The 20,076-nt window shown below is 33.9% G+C and overlaps 1 protein-coding gene across 3 annotated transcripts; it reads right to left on the reverse strand.

The window, feature by feature from the left end:
* Nucleotides 1-1,432: 1,432 nt before the first annotated feature.
* ZRANB2 (zinc finger RANBP2-type containing 2) lies at nucleotides 1,433-19,428 on the reverse strand. 3 transcript variants are annotated; one of them, XM_090269619.1, is made up of 11 exons: nucleotides 19,310-19,428; nucleotides 16,394-16,446; nucleotides 16,183-16,291; nucleotides 15,089-15,171; nucleotides 9,322-9,398; nucleotides 9,062-9,196; nucleotides 6,971-7,137; nucleotides 5,460-5,546; nucleotides 3,227-3,382; nucleotides 2,102-2,175; nucleotides 1,433-1,558 (listed from the first exon to the last, which is right to left on the reverse strand). In XM_090269619.1, exons 1-10 carry the CDS (start codon nucleotides 19,363-19,365, stop codon nucleotides 2,142-2,144), a joined length of 957 nt encoding a protein of 318 aa, XP_090125745.1. In that variant the 5' UTR covers nucleotides 19,366-19,428; the 3' UTR covers nucleotides 1,433-1,558; nucleotides 2,102-2,141. The 3 variants fall into 3 exon arrangements, with proteins under 3 accessions (XP_090125745.1, XP_090125744.1, XP_090125746.1); XM_090269618.1 differs by lacking the exon at nucleotides 2,102-2,175; XM_090269620.1 differs by lacking the exon at nucleotides 1,433-1,558 and having other exon boundaries at nucleotides 2,108-2,171.
* Nucleotides 19,429-20,076: the final 648 nt, after the last annotated feature.

The following is a 20,076-nucleotide window of genomic DNA, read 5'->3' on the forward strand; positions in this document are numbered from 1 at the left end:
AGTTCTTGTGCAAACTACAGTAAACATAGCAAAGAAAATTAAGATGTAAAAAAACAAGGGGCAAGTTCATTGTAAAAATATTATCAAAATATTTCTACGTAAGATATTTTGCTTTCGTCTTTAGATCAGATGAAGAGAAAAATCACTCATTTTAAAATAAAAAAACAAATATATTTATGTTTGGTCTACAAAATACCTTATAATGTTTTAATTTTTAATTGCAGAAGACATGTTTAAAAATAAAAAAGAACAAAAATAATGGGTATTGATCCCCATGATAAAAAGTCCCCAAGCACAGTTGTTGATTTTCCTTAATATACTTACCTTGCATTGTCACTGAAGATACTGTTAAGAGAAACCCTTTTATTTTTAAACCAGACATATAAAGCTCAAGTGACCAGATTTTAATTTTGAGAATTAAAACAAACTCTGAAAGTATTTTAAGCCATAAGTAATTTCAAATGAACAAGAATAATTATTTCTGTTTATGTCATGCAGAAATAATCATTCATTACTCAGGAAAAAAAATTTATGCAGTGTTAAAAACATCTCGTGACAAATGTTTGCTTAAATTAACAATGTCTCTGTTGGTCTTTCACTCAAAGAAAAATGTATTTCAAAAGCTTTAATTTCTTCCTCATCAATTATAATTTAGCTTTTTCTACCCTATCATATGTAAAAAATGGATTTTTAAAGGATATCACACAAAGCTTCTTAAAAATATGAAGATAACATTTTGAAATAATGTTTTTCTCATAAGACAACCATATCAAAAAAAAAAAAAAAAAAAAGAACTGTTAAGCTATTCTTGCTCAAAAGTATGTGTCTGAAAGGGAGAGAAATGAGTAATACCTTTCTCCTTCTACAAAGTCATAGATTTTTCTGTATTAAGTGTGTTGCAAAAAGTACAACTGAATAGAAGACAAGACAATGATTCTAAGGCACCCTCAGCATAGGGAATATCAAAATGAAGTTTCTACTTGGCTGTTTTATAACTAGTTTAACTTTTTCTGATAAGAATCACTTTGACATGTTAACATGAACAGGATGACTGCTTTTCTCAGATTAACATAAACAGACTGTTTCCAACTACTTCATCAGTCTTGCCTCCATGCCCAAAGTTCAGGCAAGCCTAAGGTAATCTTGTCTTAAGTCAGTAAACAGTTGATATTTGGAAATGAGAAAAACAAAGAGTTCAAATTAGGGAACAATGTAAATAAAATAAAATAAAATAAAGGACTTTGTTATAGCTGAGGTGGTTTTAAATAAATGGTTGTAAATTAAGAATGATAAATAGAGTATATATTTGGGGACATTATGGCTTAAAATACTATTTACTTTTAATTTCACAAATAAACACAGCTATATTGTTCTGAAAAGCAATGAAAGGCATGCACCTCTACTAGCACTTCTGACCAAGTAAGACACCAACTTCTTTAAAAATATGCTTCATGCACTGTACTGATTTTTTTTAATGATGTAAATTTAAATACATTATTTCTTTTTTGAACTTGAACGGGAACCAGAATGGGATGATCCAGAAGATGACCTGTGGTGCCTGTAAGACATAATGGAGAAAGCAGGTAGCTTAGTAAGCTGGAGCTGGATATCATCATTCATTCATAAAATTTTGAGAATGTAAAAAAATTAAACCTCATTACACTGGCAAAAGAAATAATTAAAAATTAAGATATAAACTTATATACATAAACTAATGTTTAGAACTTAGATGTGAGCCCAGTAAGAGTATAATGTAAAATTCTCTGTAATTAAAAAAATCTCTCATTTCAAGATATAGCCACCTCTCAATTATTTAAGGTAATGAAGAAAAGCCTTGCAAAAATGTGTAAAATTACAGATACTATATAACAAAGGCAAATAAACTTGGAAATGGAAGAGTGACTAAAACCATCTCTGTGATAACATTGTAGATAGTGTGGTAAGTATATATGTAAAACAGATATAGCAAGGCTTCTGATTGTGTATGAGAATATATATTCATAAATAATTACATTTGGAAATCTAGGTCTCACAAGATGACTGTACAATTAGATAATGGGTTATATTCATGCAGCTAATATGAATAAGTCAATATATCAACCTGGGTAAAGTAGTGGTGTTCCGAGGGGTTGGCCCTGGGCTCAGGGTTGTTTAGTGTTTTCACCAATCACCTGGCTTATGGAATAGAGAACATGTTCATTAAGTTTAGATGACAACAAACTAGGGGGATTATATGTGGCTAAGATAAAAATATGCAGAGGTGATAAGAAAGCAACAGAATGAACTTCATTCAAATATGGAGTTATTTTCTTACAAAAAACCAAATGCAGAGAAACAAAGGCTAGTCGTGTGTAACCTTAATATCTAAACTTCAAAATGTTGAGCAAAACTAATCATTCTGTACAAGTAGGAATCATAAGGTAATCCTACCACTGGACCCAGCAGTACTCAGACTACCTAATTCTTATATTCATAAGCTGAAAGAATAAAAAAAATTTTGCCAAGAGTACAAAGGAAGCCATTAAACTGACAATATAATTAGACACTCAGAACCAAAATAAAGTTAATGAAACTAATTAGCCTGCTGTAGAAAAGGCTAACAGATAACACTCTCCAAATTAAAAAATGTCAATATAGACAATGTAACCTAGTAAAGGTCTTTCTCAAAAAGAAAAAAAATGGGGTTTGTACTGCAAGATGAAAAATGTTATTAGCTAAATAACAATTTCCTGATAAAGAGCATGAAAAAATTTTCCTGTGAAAATGCATTTACACATATTTAAATGAGGACAGATTTCCAATGATCTAGAATAGTTATTTTGATTAGATGTCCTAGAATCCTGATTTCTAATATTTAATGTAAAAACCTATAGCATAAATATATATGAAAATCAATTTCTAAATTACTTCAACATACAGCTTCTGAATCAAAATCTTAAAGACAGAAATAACCGAGAGTTGGCTATAATTATATATGAAAATAAATATTTAAACAATAAAAGGAAAAGAAAGTGGAGGAGAGTGGTTTGATCTACAACTTTTCTAAACAACTTGATCAAAGTACATAGGATAAACAAAGTAATTAATGTTTCCTGAAGTTTAAAGTTGAAAAGTATAATTTAAAGTTGGACTAAAGGAGATTATAAAAATCTGATCTTTGACAAGGAAGTTTAATCTATTAAACACACTTAAGAACACCCATTCTTATTTCTACAGAAACCCAAACCTTTCGGGTGACCGTGATCTTGTTCGTCTTTTTTTGCGATCAACAGATGAAGATCTAGAACGACTTCTCTTTCTGTTCCTCTCAGGAGAAGATGATGAACTTGAATAAGATCTTTTTCGTGGGGAAGAAGAGCCCCTGTGGGATCTGGAGCTGGATCTTCATTGATTGAGAAACAAATCAAACATTTCATTAAAAGACGAAATGAGGAAGTTAATTTAGTTAACAGATCCAAAAATAAACAGGATTTATAACTGAAAATTTTATAAGAAGAAATACTTACTGCTTATTCAACAGAAGACTTCTGGTTCAATCATGAAAACAATTCTATTTAAATACATTTACTTTAATTTCATCTCTCTTTAAAATCCTATGGTAAGTGTACATCAATTACAGTAAGTAGAATTTTAAAATATTTTTAAAAAACATATGGCTTTAGCCCTGGCCAGGTAGCTCAGCTGGTTAGAGCTCTGTCCTGCTATGTCAAGACTGCAGGTTCAATCCCCGGTCAGGGCACATGAAAGAAACACTAATGAAGGCATAAATAAGTGGAACAATAAATTGATGTTTCTCTCCCTCTAAAATTAGTAGGTAAAAAAACAAAACTTAAGTTTTTCATTTTAAAATAAACAAAACAGCAAAACCAACAGGTAAAACTGCGCATTTATTGATACATGACTTTATGTCTAGAAAAACATCCTTCCATTTTTGAGAAAAAGTATTTTTCATAAATACAACCTCCCAAGGAAAATAAACATAACAATTCCTTGTGTAATTGTAAAACTTGTTAAGTTGCTAGAGAAAAAGCAGAAATAAGGGACATGAGAAGGAACAGTAACTATTAAAATGCTAAATATTCAAAGAAAAATAAAATGAGTAACTTTAAAACTTGATTTACATCAGCAATATTTACTTTTATGAAGGGCCACTATTCATGAAGTATGAAGTGTTGACATTCACATGTTTTAGGTAGAGGTAAACGTGCAACTGTTTAAAGAAAATTATTTTCTTCATTTACATATTTTGGTTGAAGTAATTTAGCTTAAACTTCCCAAAAAATTCACCTTTGGGCTTAAAATAAACATAGAAAGCCCAAAAGGAGAATTCTTTGGAAAGTTATAAGCGATGAAAAAATGTTTGGAAGGAATATGAAGGCTGTTCTGCAAACCTTATTACAGTGTTTCCCAAAGGGAACTAGGATTTAACCTTCACCTAAGAAGCACTCAAAGAACTAAAACACTGAAAATACACATCATCATCATAACAACAACAACAAACTCATTTGCTTTCTATTTTGTACTGGATTAATACAAGTGTGCATATCATTTTCTTTTTAATGCTGTTAAATTGCAGTTGTGCTACAGACTTGACTCTAATAAACTATTAAGCAATTATTTTTACCAAAGGAGCTACCACCCAATGTCAGTGTGAAGTTCTACACAAGTGGAATTTTAGTGGTTTTTAAAATTCATGTTAGATGCCTTTACTACATAAATAAATTAACTTAAAAAGAAAGGCAGTATATTTGTATGATTTTTAGACAAAATGAGTGTCTCAAATGCTTATTTACAAATTGTTTTTCCCTCTATATGACTAAGTGCAACCTAAAATTAATAGTAATGTTACTTAAGACCACACCATACCTAGACTAACCAACTGTACTTCTTGATTTAGTTGGTGGGATTTAAGGAGTGTCTGTTCCATATACTGTTTGTAATATTCTATATATTACAGAGAAATTCAAATATGTATAAAGACTCTCCAAAAACTTTATTTGTGTTTTGTAAATACTGAAACAATTGCCTTGCAAAACAAAATCTGTTTAGAGGCAGTTATTTTTCTTCGTTTAAAACATGGGAGTATTTCCTATTTAATATGCATATTTCTAATTTTATTTGAACTACCACTGCAAACATAACTAATGTATGAGAGATTTTGGTTAACAAGACTTGGCTCCATCTTCACACTTTATCACATTTCAGCACAAAGATAAACCTTGCATGATGCAAAATAACCACCTTAATTCAATCATGGGAATGTCTTGGCACATTGCAGGCAATGGAAACATCTCATGGTGAGAAAATTAAGCCCAGGCAAGTGCATGTTTTGTAATGTGAAAATAAAATTGACAAGTAGAAGCAAAATAAGAAGGGGAGGGCGAGAAAGCAGCAACACCTTCTGCAGCCTTTAAATGTTATTTTCTCTCTGCTTTACAGAGAGATGCTACCTCATTCACCTTGATTTCGACCCACGAGATCTCGAATGTTCTCTGGAACTGGACCGAGACCTTGACTGGGAACTGGAAGAACTTCTTGAACGGGACCTGGAACAACATGGAAGGATTTTTTTTCCAGGACCATATAATTGAACTTTGTGATATAAACACTGAAAGAAAGATATGCATTAGAATTCATTTTCAAATAAAAAGATAACTATTTTAGATATGTATTTTCAAAATAATATTTTAAAGAAACTAAACTCTTTGTTTTGATATTTATGGAAAAATGTAAGGTAACAGGTAATTTTAAAAATGTTTTCAAGTTTGAGAAAATCACTCTATCACTCATGATTGTACAAGTAAAAACACTAGGCATTATCACTTTATTAACACTGAATACTTTATATTTACAAATATTTAAAAAGTAACCCAGAACTTAACATATCTAGGAATTCTGAATGCTGCATTTTATATTTAACTTCTCTGAAATACCAATCCATTTCCCTTATAAAATCCCTTTCACCTCCTCAGTCACTATTAATCTGAAGCTATAAATGATGACACGTGTATGTCTGTTTAACCCTGTTTTTCTGTCTATTCAAATGTTAGAAAATTAAAGGGAAAATACATTAACAACCCTATAATTGTTAAAAAAAAAAATGACACAAGAAGGTATGGTTCATTTAAATTTCAAAAATCACAAAAGAAATATAATTCAGTATTAATCTTACAACTTTATAATTTGCCCCTTAAAATAACCTGCAGCTAAAGATTATTAAATTTTCATTCTAAAATTACTATTTTCAGAATCAGTCACTCTTTAAAACTTTAATTATTAAGTACTCAGCTAATATTTTTTCCTAAATACCATTAAAATTCATTGCCTGTTGTTTTACTAAGAATTCTTCAACAAAACACTTTAAATAATGTACTGCTTTTTCTCACCTAAAATTTTATTTTTATTGTTGACTACACAATCAGGAAATATTTACTGAAATTTTACATCATCGACAAAATAATATTCAAGTACAACAGCAACTGAATCCTAATTTATTCCTGAACATTTTAAAATAAGCATTAAGCCAATACTAAATTTTCTCCTGTATTCAGAATACCTTTATCAAAGTAAATTGTCAAAGCATTTTGTAATAACCAATAATTTAATAAAGGCCTAGAAAATTTCTACACTGGCCTTTATCAATAAACACATAAAATCTTCCCATTACATAAACATTTCTAAATGTAAACTATTTAGATAATAACTGTATATAATGATTTAATTAAATTTTCAAGTCTTTTAATAAAAGGCTGATAATAAATGGACTGAGGAAGTTTCATATTAAAATCTGCATTTCTGAAAATACTGGACAATTATTTCATGGCACTAAGAAAAAATTATCTTTTAAAAGGTGACCTGAATGAAATCTCTAACATAAAAGCTTATTCAGTCAAGAAAAATAAAACTTATAAATAAAGAAGTTAGATACTGACATTTTGACTGGTGTTACCCTTGACCTGTACCCGTTTACCTGGACCTAGACCTTGAACTTGAGGGGGAGGATGAGCGTGAAGATCGTGAATGTGAAGATCGAGACTTTGAGCGACTTCGTCTATTAGATTTCTTTTTATTACTATCTTCTTCCTCACTGGCATCAAGATTATATTTTGAGAGATCAGCATCATCTTCATCCTCATCCTATGAGAAAGTCAAGAGTCAAATACACTTGACATTTAGGTATTAATGCTATCAGGAATGAGGGACAGTTCTATATATTGAACATCTCCATATGGATATAAATCACATCATTATTATCTCAGCAAGTTCATTCTCAATCCTGAAATCTGCCTATTACATTCCTTAGCTTGTTAGGTGGACTTGACAACTGCCTCAAACGATTCAAAGAAGTAAACCTAGAAGTCATATTTATTTCCTCTTTTTCTGTCACAATGTATTACCAAATAAGTAATCGAGAACTTTCAATTTTACTCCCATCAAGGTCTTTGAAACCACCCCCTTTAGTACTTCATTCTTTTCTCCACTGATATTACAGTAATCTTTTACGTGATCTCTGTAACTAAGACAATCCATTCTACCACCCCAATATCTCAATGTTCAAGGTGACCCTTGAACAATGTATGGGTTAGGGGCACTGCACTGACCTCCTGGGCCTAATTTTTGACTCCCCCCAAACTTAATAACAGCCTGCTGACCAAAGCCTTACAGAAAACAGTCGATTAACACATTTTATTTGGTTGGCTAAAAAGTCCATTATGTTTTTTACATAAAATAAAGAACACATCTTTCATTTTCACCAATAACTTTATTGATTTGGATATTCTGAGTATGTTGGCTTCTACCACTATTGGCTTCTAGTGGGCAGAAAACCAGGGGTGCTGCAAAAGACAGCCCCAGAGCAAAGATCTGGCCTATAGTCAACAGTACTAAGAAACCTCACAAACCACTTTTGACACAGTCAGTCACAGCACCTTCTCCATACACTGCATATATCTTTTTTATTGCTTCTATCGTTCTTGAAATAAAGTATAATAGGTCAAAAAATGTCCCATATTTTCTTTCATCTTCAAAATTAAAATAGCTGCACAAAAATTCATCGATTTTGATAAGTTTTCTAAATGCACACTGATATGGCAGCTGTCACAATGCAATCTAACAAAATTGTTTCAAATGAAGTTAAAGACAACTAAGCACTACCAGAGCCATCGTACGGAAAAAAATGTGGTAAGATCTTTTGGTCAACTCAATATATGTACTATATATTGCATTTAGAATAAAGTAAGCTAGAGAAAAAAAATGTTATTAAGAATATAATATCTCAGTTGGTTAAGAGTGTCATCCTGAAACACCAAGGCTGCAGTTTTGATTTCTGGTCAGGGCACATACAAGAAGCAACCAATGAATGCATAAATAACTGAAAGAACAAACTGACATTTTCCTCTCTCTCAACTTCCTTAAAAAAGTAAATAAATAAGAGAATATCACAAGGAAAATAGATTTATAGTGTATGTACTGAAAAACAAACCCATGTATGTATAAGCAGACCTGCGCCATTCAAACCTGTGTTGTTAAAGGTCACTGTATACTGACTGTCATCACTCTCAAATATAGGTCAGATATCTTCTTTATTAAAATCTTTAAAAATTGTTCTACATTGATTTAGTTGCACTCAAGGGCCTCTTATGATCATACCCCAAAGTGACCTTAATCTAGATCTATACACCCAAACTTAAAACTTTACACTCAGGCCCACAGAACAAACATTACCACACTTGAAGTGGTCACTGCCGCACATCCTCCCCTCTGCTCTAACCACACTAGCTTATGTTGATTTCTTGAATGATGCAGGTTTGTTCCCTACTCAGGGAACCTTTATTTGCTGTTTTATTTACGTTCCATTAAAGAAGGGTATTTTTGTCTTAGTCATTATTGTTTTTCCAGTCCCAGAATAGAGCTTGGCAGAGTGGAAGCTCAAAACTTCTGTGAGAACAAATGAGTATACAGTAGAACATATATATCTTCACGATAGACCAAAGGTCATTAAAAACATTCATGTTATGTCATAGCTGAAATAAGACAAAGGGGAAATAAGGCTATCAATTACCTCATCTAATTTGTATTTAGAAAGATCTTCATCCTCATCCTCTTCTTCTCCCTCAGATTCTTTATCTTCAACTTCCTTTAAAATAGATGCTGGGCCAACTGCCTTCCCTCTGTATTTTTTCTTTTTACGTCCAAACTACAGAAAAAGATTCATAACATTTCTGTAATATATTCATACATTTTATATATTTTTTGCATAAAGATATTTTCTAACCAATTTTTCTAATTTGTAGTCAACCTGTACATTAATGTATAGCTTACCTCATCATATTCACCATCAGATTCTTCTCTTTCTATATATTCAACATTTTCTCTTTCATTAAAACCACCACCATATCCTAAAAGACAAGACATACATTGTTATCCTCTGCCAATTCATTAAAATAATAACAAAGAAATTCTCAAAAGCACTCCAAACAACAGGAAAAAAAAAAATCCTATCAATGAAATTTGCCTGTGCATATAACAATTACTAGTCTTTAAAAAGCGTTAATAAGACTTCCAGCCAAGATGAAGGCCTAGACAGACACACTGAGTGTCTGCAACTAAGAAGAAATACAGCTACCTCAAAACTAGAGACAACCAGAAGTTCCAAAAAATCGAGCTGCATGGAAGTCCAACAAAGATATAAAAAGGAATACTCATCCAGATAGGTAGGAGGGGCAGAGAGGACGTGGTGTGGTGGTGGCAGCAGCTGCGACAGGCTGGCAGAAAGCACAGTCACATGTTTTAAAAAGTCGGGAGGGATACCTGGGAAGCGCTCCCAGCACCAGACTAGACCACACAGCTCACGGTTCCAGTGCTGGGGAAAATAAAGCCTCATTGCTTCTGACTGTGCAAACCAGAGGGGGTTAGGGCGGAGGAAGAAACTGCTGGTCTTGCAGCAGAGTCCACTTGTTTAAAGGGCCCCCACGGTCCTAGAACATCCTCAGACCCACCCACTCTGGGAACGACAGGCAGAGCAATAGCTAGAGGGGTGCCAATCCTATACAGGAAGTGGGAGAAGTGCCTGGAAAAGAGGCGAGTGCTGAACAAGCTACATAGTCCCCTCTCAGACCGACCCCTCCACAGCACCACATGGTGAAACGGGTAGCCCGCACTAATGAATACCTAAGGCTCCACCCCTTACAATGTAACAGTGCAACAGCTCTACCTAAGACACAGAGGAAAACAAACATAGGAGTCTGTCAAGATGAGGAGACAGAGAAGAACGGTCCAAAAGGGAATGGATCAAGGTTCCAGTGGGAGAACTAAGTGACAAGGAGATAGCCAACCTAACATATGAAGAGTTCAAAACACTGGTGATAAAGATGCTCACAGGTTTGACAGATATGCTTAAGTACAGCAAACGCATAAGTAAAGAAATGAAGGCCATGCTAAATGAAACGAAGGAAAATCCATACAAAACCAATGGTTAAGGGAAAGAAACCTGGGTTCAAATCAATGACTTGAAACATAAGGAAGAAAAACAGTCAACCAGTACAGAATGAGGAAACAAGAATTGAAAAAAATGGAAGAGCCTTAGGAACCTCTGAGACAACTTTAAATGTGCCAACATCTGAATCATAGGGGTGTTAGAAGGAGAAGAGGAAGAGCAAGAAATTGAAAGCTTATGTAAAAAAATAATGAAGGAAAACTTCTCAAATTTGTCAAAGGAAATAGACATACAAGTCCAGGAAGCACAGAGAGTCTCAAAGAAGCTAGACCCAAAGAGGATCACACCAAGACAGCGTCATAATTGAAATGCCAAAAGTTAAAAGATAGAATCTTAAAAGCAGCAAGAAAAGAGAGTTACCTACAAAACAGTTCCCATAAGACTGTCAGATGATTTCTCAAAATAAATTTTGCAGGCAAGAAGTATTCAAAGTTATGAAAAGCAAGGACCTACAACGAAGATTACTCTATCCAGCAAAGCTATCATTGGAATGGAAGGGCAGATAAAGCACTTCCCAAACAAGGTAAAGCTGAAGGAGTTCATCATCACCAAGCCATTATTATATGAAATGTTAAAGAGACTTATTTAAAAAAAAGATCAAAACTATGAACATTAAAATGACAACAAACTCACAACTATCAACAACTGAATCTAAAAAATAAAAACAAAATTCAACTAAGCAAACCAGAATAGGAACAGAATCATAGGTTTGGGGATCATTTGGAGGGTTATCAGCTGGGAGGGGGGAAGGGGGGGGGAAATGGGGCAATGGTGCAGGGATCAAGAAGCATAATTGGTTGGTACAAAATAAGACAGGGAGAAGTTAAGAATAATATAGGAAAGGGTGAAGCCAAGGAACTTATATGCACGACACATGGACATGAACTAAGGGGTGGTGGGATTGCTGGAGGGAAGAGAATTAATGGGTGGAGGGGAGCAAAGGGAAAAGGAATTGGGACAACTGTAACAACATAATCAATAAAATATACTTAAAAGAAAAAAGTGACTTAAGAAAAATCGCTACAGAGAAAAGTCTCAATGTGAGATACTTAGCTGGAAAGTCCTGTAGCTGTACTTTCAGCTTTTCTCAATTTCAAAGTGCATGGGTGAAAAACATCTCCTTAAACCTCTGCTATAACCAAGGTTAAAAAGTAAAAAAGACTTTCCTTTTTAGTTTATTATAATTCTTCTGGGAGAACTGGGCTCAGTAAGAACCAAGAATCAAAGTTCACTGTTTACCAATTGTAGATGGTCTGGAATCTTGTTAATATTGAAATTTTGCTGAGCTAAAATAAAATGCAGCCAGAGTTTGGAAAATTCTAAATTATAAAAGCAAATTCAATAACATAATAACAAAAATCCAAATTGATTTTGATGCAATTATTTTCAATACAGATGTAAAAGCCACGGAAGAGTCTCTGAAATAGAGAAATAGCCAGTTAACTTTTAAACTGAAAATATTCTATCAAAAAGTAATCGAGATCAGCAAACCATTATTTTTTGATGTCACAATTGGCACCTACAATGAGACTGTTAAGTCTTTCGTATAAGATCAAGAGAGACTAGAATAAGAAAGTGAGTTAGTTTTATTGAAAGTCAGATGAGAGATTCTGAATAACTCTACCATTGAAAAAATAATCGAGAAGTGTGTGGTCAAAAGTAAAACAATCTATGTAAAATTCCAGAGCAGTACCAGCACATAAAGGCCGGTGATTTCATTTAAGGATTTCATGAACCAGCACAATGTTAAATAAATTTATGAACATATTACTTTTAATTTAGGATTTGTGACTTGAAATTTATCAAACATGGGCATTAAAAAAATAAGGAAGCTCATTACCCTATTACCATTTCATAACAGAGCTACAAACAGTAGGAAGGCTCTATATGCCAATAAAATAGCTAATAAATTTAATTTTCTTAAAAAAAATCACATTAATACAACATCCTTTCTTTACTTTGTAGCAGTGAAAATTGCAATGTATTAGGGTTTATCTTTGAAATACTTGTATATCATCCCTTTCCTCCTCTTCTACCCTTGTTTCAGAGACAATATGCACCCAACTGAAAAGTTTCCTTTTGTTTTTCTTCATGTAACATGAGTAAAAGGTACATGAAATACCAATAACAATTTTTCCCTTGGCTGTAGTTTTTCAGAACACCACATATAGAAAAAGAAAGAAAGGAAGCACAACTGGATTATGCTCACCTTAAGAAAACAGCTCAGATTCAATGTTAATTATGGATTACAAATATAATACAAAGTTGTAATTCTACAAGATAGTTTATCTCTAAATATATCTCACATTGTATCACCACATCCCAAGAATAAAGTATGACTGGTTTTATACACAACAAATTCTAAGAGATGGCTAACAACGCAGATCTAAACTTCAAAATACTTATAAGTAGGTTAAAAAAAAAAAAAATCCATGGGCTCTGTATCATTTAGTAGTCTACAGCTGAAAAACGGTATGGCAAAAATGGAGAGCTAAAGAATACACTATAGCCAAAATTTACAAAGTGAAATATACTTTGTATAGGTTGATTTTGCATAGGTATCTAAGTAATAATTATTTTAAAATGATTATCATAGCAAATACAAAAGCTATTTTCATGTTCTTGAAAAACAACTTAAATAATCTGTTGACAACAATGGTTATTAAGGTATGTTGGGTGAACCAATCAACAAATCCACCTCATGACGAGAACTCATGAAGAGAACACAGAAAATATGTCTCTCTATCATGAAAAAACTTCAGTGTATCATTTCCATTGAATAATAGGTGAGTTAGAGGCATAACTGGCATGGTCTATATCTGTTTCCTTCATTCCATTGGTTTGAAGCTTGTCAGGTCATACTGGAAAAACTGGTCTTCCTGGTTCTGCTCTTGCCACCAACCCCCTCCCCCCAAATCTTTTTCTACAAACTAGCAATATTTAAGGAAAATCAGAGGTGTTACTCCTTTGTTAAAAATCCTTCAGATATTTCTCATTATACTTAAGAATAAAATATATCCCTTACACTATGATTTATATGGCTTTTTTTTTTACCTCTGAAGTGTTTCCTGGAGCTAACTAGTACATCCACTATGCTAAATTCTTTCAAGTCTTAGGGCCTTCACACAAGCTGTTTACGCTTGTTTGGAATGACCTTTCAACTTGTTACTTGGGTATCTCATCTTTCTCTTCTTACCTTAAGCAATGCTTTATCAAACACACTGCTTTCTTAAAAAGACTTCATTAATCTTAGGCTCTGTGTGTCTATTTTGCTCACCCAGAAACAAGTAATCAAGAACCTCTATAGGCATCACAACAAAAATATTTTCAATTTTGTCTCACAGTACAATGTAAAAAAGTGAGTAAAGGACAGTAAAGCATCAAACACAGATTTAACTCAGGCCTGAATTAGGGTTATGACAACAGAAATGAACAGAGAAAAGGGGATGAATATTACACACACCTCATAGGAAGAACCAAGATACTAATTTGGAAATTCTGTGATTCTGTATTTTGAATAATTTAATTACTCCAACTTCTGAGAATTTATTCTAAAGAATTCAAAAGAATAAAATTCACAATTAAGACTGTTCTATTGAAGTACTTCTTACTGATTAAAAAAAAAGGAAAGAAGCGTCTATCTTAATGAAGTGAGGGTGAATGAGAAGGGTTAGGCAAGATTTGAGGATTGAAAAATAATATCTAAGATATTAGGCTACAATGTTCTCACAAGTGAAAATACAAATTAAACAAAAAAAAAAAAAAAAAAAAAAAAAAGAAAAAGAGAAAGGAGGAAGGTGGGAGGCCGAGGATTTAACTAGAATTTCTGTTGTACTTCTGGAAGGGCTAGGTCCAAAAGGTTCTTTACTGGGTCCCTTATCTCCAGAGACAAGACAGACAGTGGAAGTGGTCTAAAGTCAGGGAGGAAATAGAACCAGGAACTTGCTTACTTAATCTAGGTCTGACAAGGCGACTATATACAGAAGGTGTCTTTGTATGACATATGATGCTGAATGATAAAATCATATTTGAAGTATACTGATAACATGGTTGGGCTAATTGCTGATAATATGGAACTATATGATATTAGGTAAATATTTTCATCTCACCACTGACAACACAGAGCCAATGATAAGCTATTATTTAGGCCAAATTCCATCCAAATTACCTGCAGATGTTTGGGACCCACTCTCAGAGAGATTTACTTTAAAAGGTGCCTCTCTGCCCTTTTTTTTCATCATACTAGAATATGGAATAAATGAAAAAGTGGTATTACTCTTTTAGTACTAATAACAAACATCTAGATAAGTGGGGGAAAGGGGAGTAAATAAAGCATTTCTGAAAGTATCCTAATGTTACTATTGGTTAAGTTACAGCTTCGTAATGCTGTACTTTGTAAATTGCACAATTCTCAAACAAGATGATTTGTGTGTGTGTGTGTGTGTGTGAGGGGAAAAAAAAAAAAATCAAGGTAAAAAACATACAGCAGAATAGAAAGAATCCCCAATCACTGTGCTCTTAAGATGACATAACTGTCAATTCAATTTTCAGTTCTTTCAAAAATCATTTAGTTGGAATATGCTTTTATCTTACCTGTTCTTTCTTCTAACTTGGCATACTTTGGAGTATTACACATGTTACACTCTGATCTTCTGGCCCAATTCACATTACTGCAACTTCAGAAGTTAAAAATACCAAGTTAGTAGATAATTACAAGAAAAACAAATTTTTAGACATTCTAGGATTTTAAAATAAAAACTAGGATGAAATCACTACCATAAAAAATATTTACTAAGAATATTGCAAACAAAGAAACTGTACCATTGTACTTTTTTCTGAAGAGAAAATGTGGGTTCTAACTATTTAAACAGAGAAGCTAAAGCAACATAGTATGAAGAATGCCTTTGTCATTTTATGAGAAATAAACATCAAATTATACCTCTAGAGATTCTGACACTTTAGGAGAAAAATACCATTTTATATCAAATGTTCTAACTTCTCAGTCTCTGAATTTACCTGAAAGAAGGGTAAGGTTATACCCTCCAAATAATGTTAATTTTTTTGAGGAACCAGTTCAAGCACTGAATTCCACAGCATACCAAACCCAGTCTTAATGTGTTGCTGGAAAATCCTTCAGTTATCTATAGTATCAGAAATTTATGTAAGACCTTCTTCTGATTAAATCCTCTTTCATATACAGTCAATTCATTAGCAAAACGAAAGAAATGGAAGTTGGAAAATCAAGAGATTAAAAATCAAGAATATTAAGAAACCTATTTAATTAGGAATAATTATTATGGCATGCATGATTCTAAAATTACCTTGTATATGGGCAAAATAAATTTTGTGGTATTTTTCATAAGTTTTTGATATTTTTCACTAATAGAAAAATGTAGGCTTTTGCGCTGTTAAATACCTCCTCCTCCTTTTTGGGTGATATTAGTTCACCTTAAGAATGTTTACTGGCACACATACCCTATCACAGTAACAACTAATATTACCATTAAAAAATAGAATTTAACAGTTCTCACACTTATATATCAGATACAGACTGAATAACAATCAACAGACCTTTGATTTAAAGGTTACCTTGGTTTGTTAATGTGACTAATAAGAGTTGGTAATATTAATAAGTAGGGCTAAATATATTATTATGAAACAAGAGGAAGATAATTGGAAACACATACGTTTTACACTGCCAGTCATTAGCACTAAACAGGCCTCGGCTCTTCTCTGCAAGTGTTTTTCCTATTTCAGTTCCCCCTGCTTTCATCATCTTAGCTTCAGTTGTTTTCTCTGAAAATTAAAAAAACAACAACAACTATGCAATACAAATCTGGGGGAATAATAAAATAATCTGTATTTACAGTCTCAATTGAAGCTTCCTTAAATACTTACCCCGACCACATCTATTACAGCTGGTTCTTCTGGCAAAGTTTACATTTCCACATCTGAAAATAAAAGCAAAAAATACTTGTAGATTTTTTAAAACCACTATGATTTAAAAAATCCTATATAAACAACTTTTTAATGTGTCCTCCCTTGCTATATTCCTGGATCCAGAAATTCTAAAGCCATCTCAGTCATGTTAACAACAGTATTAACTAGGAAAAAAAAAAATTCTCACAATTTAGGTGGTAAAATGTAAGACTTGAAGCTACAAGTCCAGGATAAGAAATTCAATCTCACTTTCTAGTTATGTGATCCTGGTAAGTCACTTAGAATCTCTGAGACTCAGCATAACAGTCATGAACCAAATAATGATGTTTTGGTCAGCAATAGACAGCATATGAGACAGTGGATTGCTAAAATTATAAGTAACTTCGTAGTGCAACGCATTACTTGTGCTGTAGAGATCCTGGTGTAAGCAAACCTATTGTACAGTACAAAATACTTAACAGTGATAATGACTATGTTAGTGATTGGTTTAACTGGTGTGTTTTGTGTAATAACGTGTTATACAGGCTTATAGCCTAGGGTCTGCAGAAGGCAATACCACCTAGGTTTGTTAAGTGAGCTCTATCATACCTGCACAATGACAAAAATCACCTAACCCATATCTCAGAACACATCCCCGTCGTTAAGTGGCATATAACTGTAATTATAATGGAATCCCCTTGCAAAGCTGAAGATCTGACTCCACTTCAACAATTATTGGTGAGGCAGCAGGGAGTTCCAAAAAACTTCAAGTACAGAAAATAAAAAGATACACACAGAAATGTGTTAAGTACTGTAAGAAATACAAAATCCTAAGGGTGGACCAATGGGGAGAAAATGAGTAGGTCATAGAAGGTTTTATGGATCTTGATAAAATACTCTTTTTACAAGTAGGCGGTAGGATAGTAAGGAAAAATAGACTGTAGTGACTAAAAATTATAAACAGGCTCAATAATTATGAGGAAATAGCTTTCTGGGTTATCAAACCTCTGAAACCTAGCTAAAAAAAATTATAACCAATAACCAAAAATCTCAACACATGGAATAACAGTACCATTTTATGCTTACCTTTAGCAAACTTAAAAACAAAAAATCATCAGATTCATTAACATGGCCTGATTAGTCCATGTGCATTATCAGTAACAATGTTAAATGCTCTAAATTTTAAAACACTGTTTACATTTTCCTTTTAGTTATTATACTAGAATAAAACAGAGATGGAAAGTATGGAATTCCCACTAAACTAAAGCACTCCAAATAATTTTTAGGTTGCCCCTGTAGTCCCAAATAACGGTTCTCACCCAAACATATTCTGAAAAGAATTTTCTGGATTTATACAGACTGTAGAAATACTATTCACATATTTGTAGCTGAGCTGAAATGCACTCTTAGACCTCCTTCAAACATTTGAGTGTGTTGTCATTAATGAGGCCGTCAAAAGCACATTATACTGCAAGTGACCAACAGCAGAAGTTAAAAGTTGGTGAATACCTTTTGAATATTTTCAAATAGGCTTACCAGTCAGAGCAGTGCTATCTGTAACATTATCACTCTTGTTATTGTTCAATATTGTCATAAAGACTTAAAATCCTAGAGGTCATCTTAATCTTTATGCAACTGAGAATGATCAATTTATTATGTAAAAAAAAACAAAACAAAAAAACGATATTTCATATAAACTGCTTACAATATGGCTAGAAGACAAATGCTGGGGAAATAAGGACTTAATCTCCTTTAATGACATTAGATGTTTTAATTTTCCAAAACTAATATCAATAGCTGTAAATGAGTATTTGCTACATACCACTTGCTCTCCACACACTATTTATGCTATTTCATGTATTTATAGTAGGGAAGCCATTGAATTCTAGGGTTTTTTTGTTTTGTTTTGTATTTTAGCAAAGTTAAATTACCTACTTAAGGTTAATAAGCAATAGGGCTGGAATTAAACCCAGGTCTATTTGATTCAAAGTTTTTCCTCTTTACCACTATAAACTCTGTGGAAACTGTGGCTAAGTAAGGCACAAGAAATCAAAGGTTTTTATTTGAATATGAGTTGTGCATTCAATATTTTTGACAATTACTTTTCATAGTGATTTCCATATATTTCTAAAGAGATAACACCTATTTGAGGGCCCGTCAATAAAAACTAACAACTTGATAGAGCACATTGTCTTCAGCAATAATGTCAAAAGCAGAGCCATCATAATATGTGCTTCTCTGTTGCAGGGCTTCACAAGGCTGAGCTGGCAAAAACAGAGCCTTCAAGCCTTTCGGCTTTAACGAAGCGGAAGGTTCAATTCTCGAGGGGAAATTAAAGGAAAAAAGTCAGAATTTCCCAAACTAAAGAAGGATAACGTTTGGGGTGGCGGGGTATATATATACATACACACACACACACACACAGTACGAAGGAAAGTTTAAAAATATCCAACAAGATAAAGTATAAGAAGCAAAAGACCGAGCTGACAAACGAAACGCTTTCCTCCAACAAGATAAAAGTTCTGCAGGGAAAAGTCACGTGAGGGAGATCAAATACCAAGCGGGCCTCAACGAGGATTCTCTTAACACTGAAACCTGGCCGCGGCGGGAGTAGGGGGGTGGGGGCAAAGGGGAGGCCACCTCGCTCTCCAAAGAGGAGCTGTTTAGCAGACGTAAAGTCGAGGAAACAAACGCTGGAGACATACTCAAAATAAACGCTCTTGAAAGCCTTCCTCGTGAACAGACCCGGGAGCCTCCTTCCCGCTTGGGAGCCCGCGATTCGCCGCGTCAACCCGACTTAAGGCACCGAGGACAGTAAAGAGGAAAATCCCGAACCAATCTGAGAAGACTCCACCGATAAACCCTGCTCCAATTTGGGATCTTTCTTGAACTCACTTTTTGTCAGGGCAGATCCAGTCACCGTCACTGACTCTGAAATTCTTGGTCGACATCTTGAACGCTGCCACCACAGGCACCCGCAGCTACGTCTTCACAGGAGGAAAGCGGGCTGGGGACCTTCGCCACCGCGGGTCTGTCCTCGTGCCGCCTGACTCCCACCCACCACTGCGTCAGGATTTGATAATAAGGGTACTCAGCCGGTATTGAGTTTGAACGTTATTATCCAGAGTTAGATGCCTGTGCGATTTTTTTCCTGGGCGACAAAGTTATAATGCAAACGTATTCTCTCGATCTAAACTAACAGGCGCTGCAGGGACACCCCAGGAGGGAGGCCTTCGTGGCTCTAGAAGCGTTTGGGTGCCCTCTACAGGCGGGAGGACCCAAAGGAACGTATTGTACTTCCGTAGCTCTGATGGGAGGAGCTAAGGAGCCAGAGGCTGAAGTGATTGTGTTCAGTTTGGGGCTCGGAAGCTCGGGTTGCTCAGTTCGAGTTTAAGGGTTATAGTAGGTTATCGAAGTGTTTGAAGAAATTATTTTAATAACGGATTGAAAAGTTTGTTTTTTGGCTATGTCCGGGAGATGTTTAGAAAATTCTTGTTTTTTGATACACAAATGCAGCTAGGTAAGCCGTGTACAGGAGGAAACTGATCAGTAATTTTTGAACTAGGATATTGCGGATATTCTTTTTTTAAATGTAATTTATTGGGGTGACATTGGTTAACACGTTTTAAGTGTACTACTCAATAAAACATCATCGACACACC

The sequence above is a fragment of the Furipterus horrens genome, unplaced genomic scaffold, assembly GCF_987537825.1.
Source record: "Furipterus horrens unplaced genomic scaffold, mFurHor1.1.pri manual_scaffold_3, whole genome shotgun sequence".
Lineage (NCBI taxonomy): Eukaryota > Metazoa > Chordata > Mammalia > Chiroptera > Furipteridae > Furipterus > Furipterus horrens.

What these genes read in the sequence shown, in the direction of transcription:
- ZRANB2 (XM_090269618.1), bottom strand. Translation starts at nt 19,365, where the DNA reads ATGTCGACCAAGAATTTCAGAGTCAGTGACGGTGACTGGATCTGCCCT. An exon ending in AATGACTGGCAGTGTAAAAC is followed by an intron (nt 15,172 to 16,182) that starts GTATGTGTTTCC and finishes TAACTTCTGAAG; the next exon opens with TTGCAGTAATGTGAATTGGG. An exon ending in CTGATGGTGAATATGATGAG is followed by an intron (nt 9,197 to 9,321) that starts GTAAGCTATACA and finishes CTTTTTCTGTAG; the next exon opens with TTTGGACGTAAAAAGAAAAA.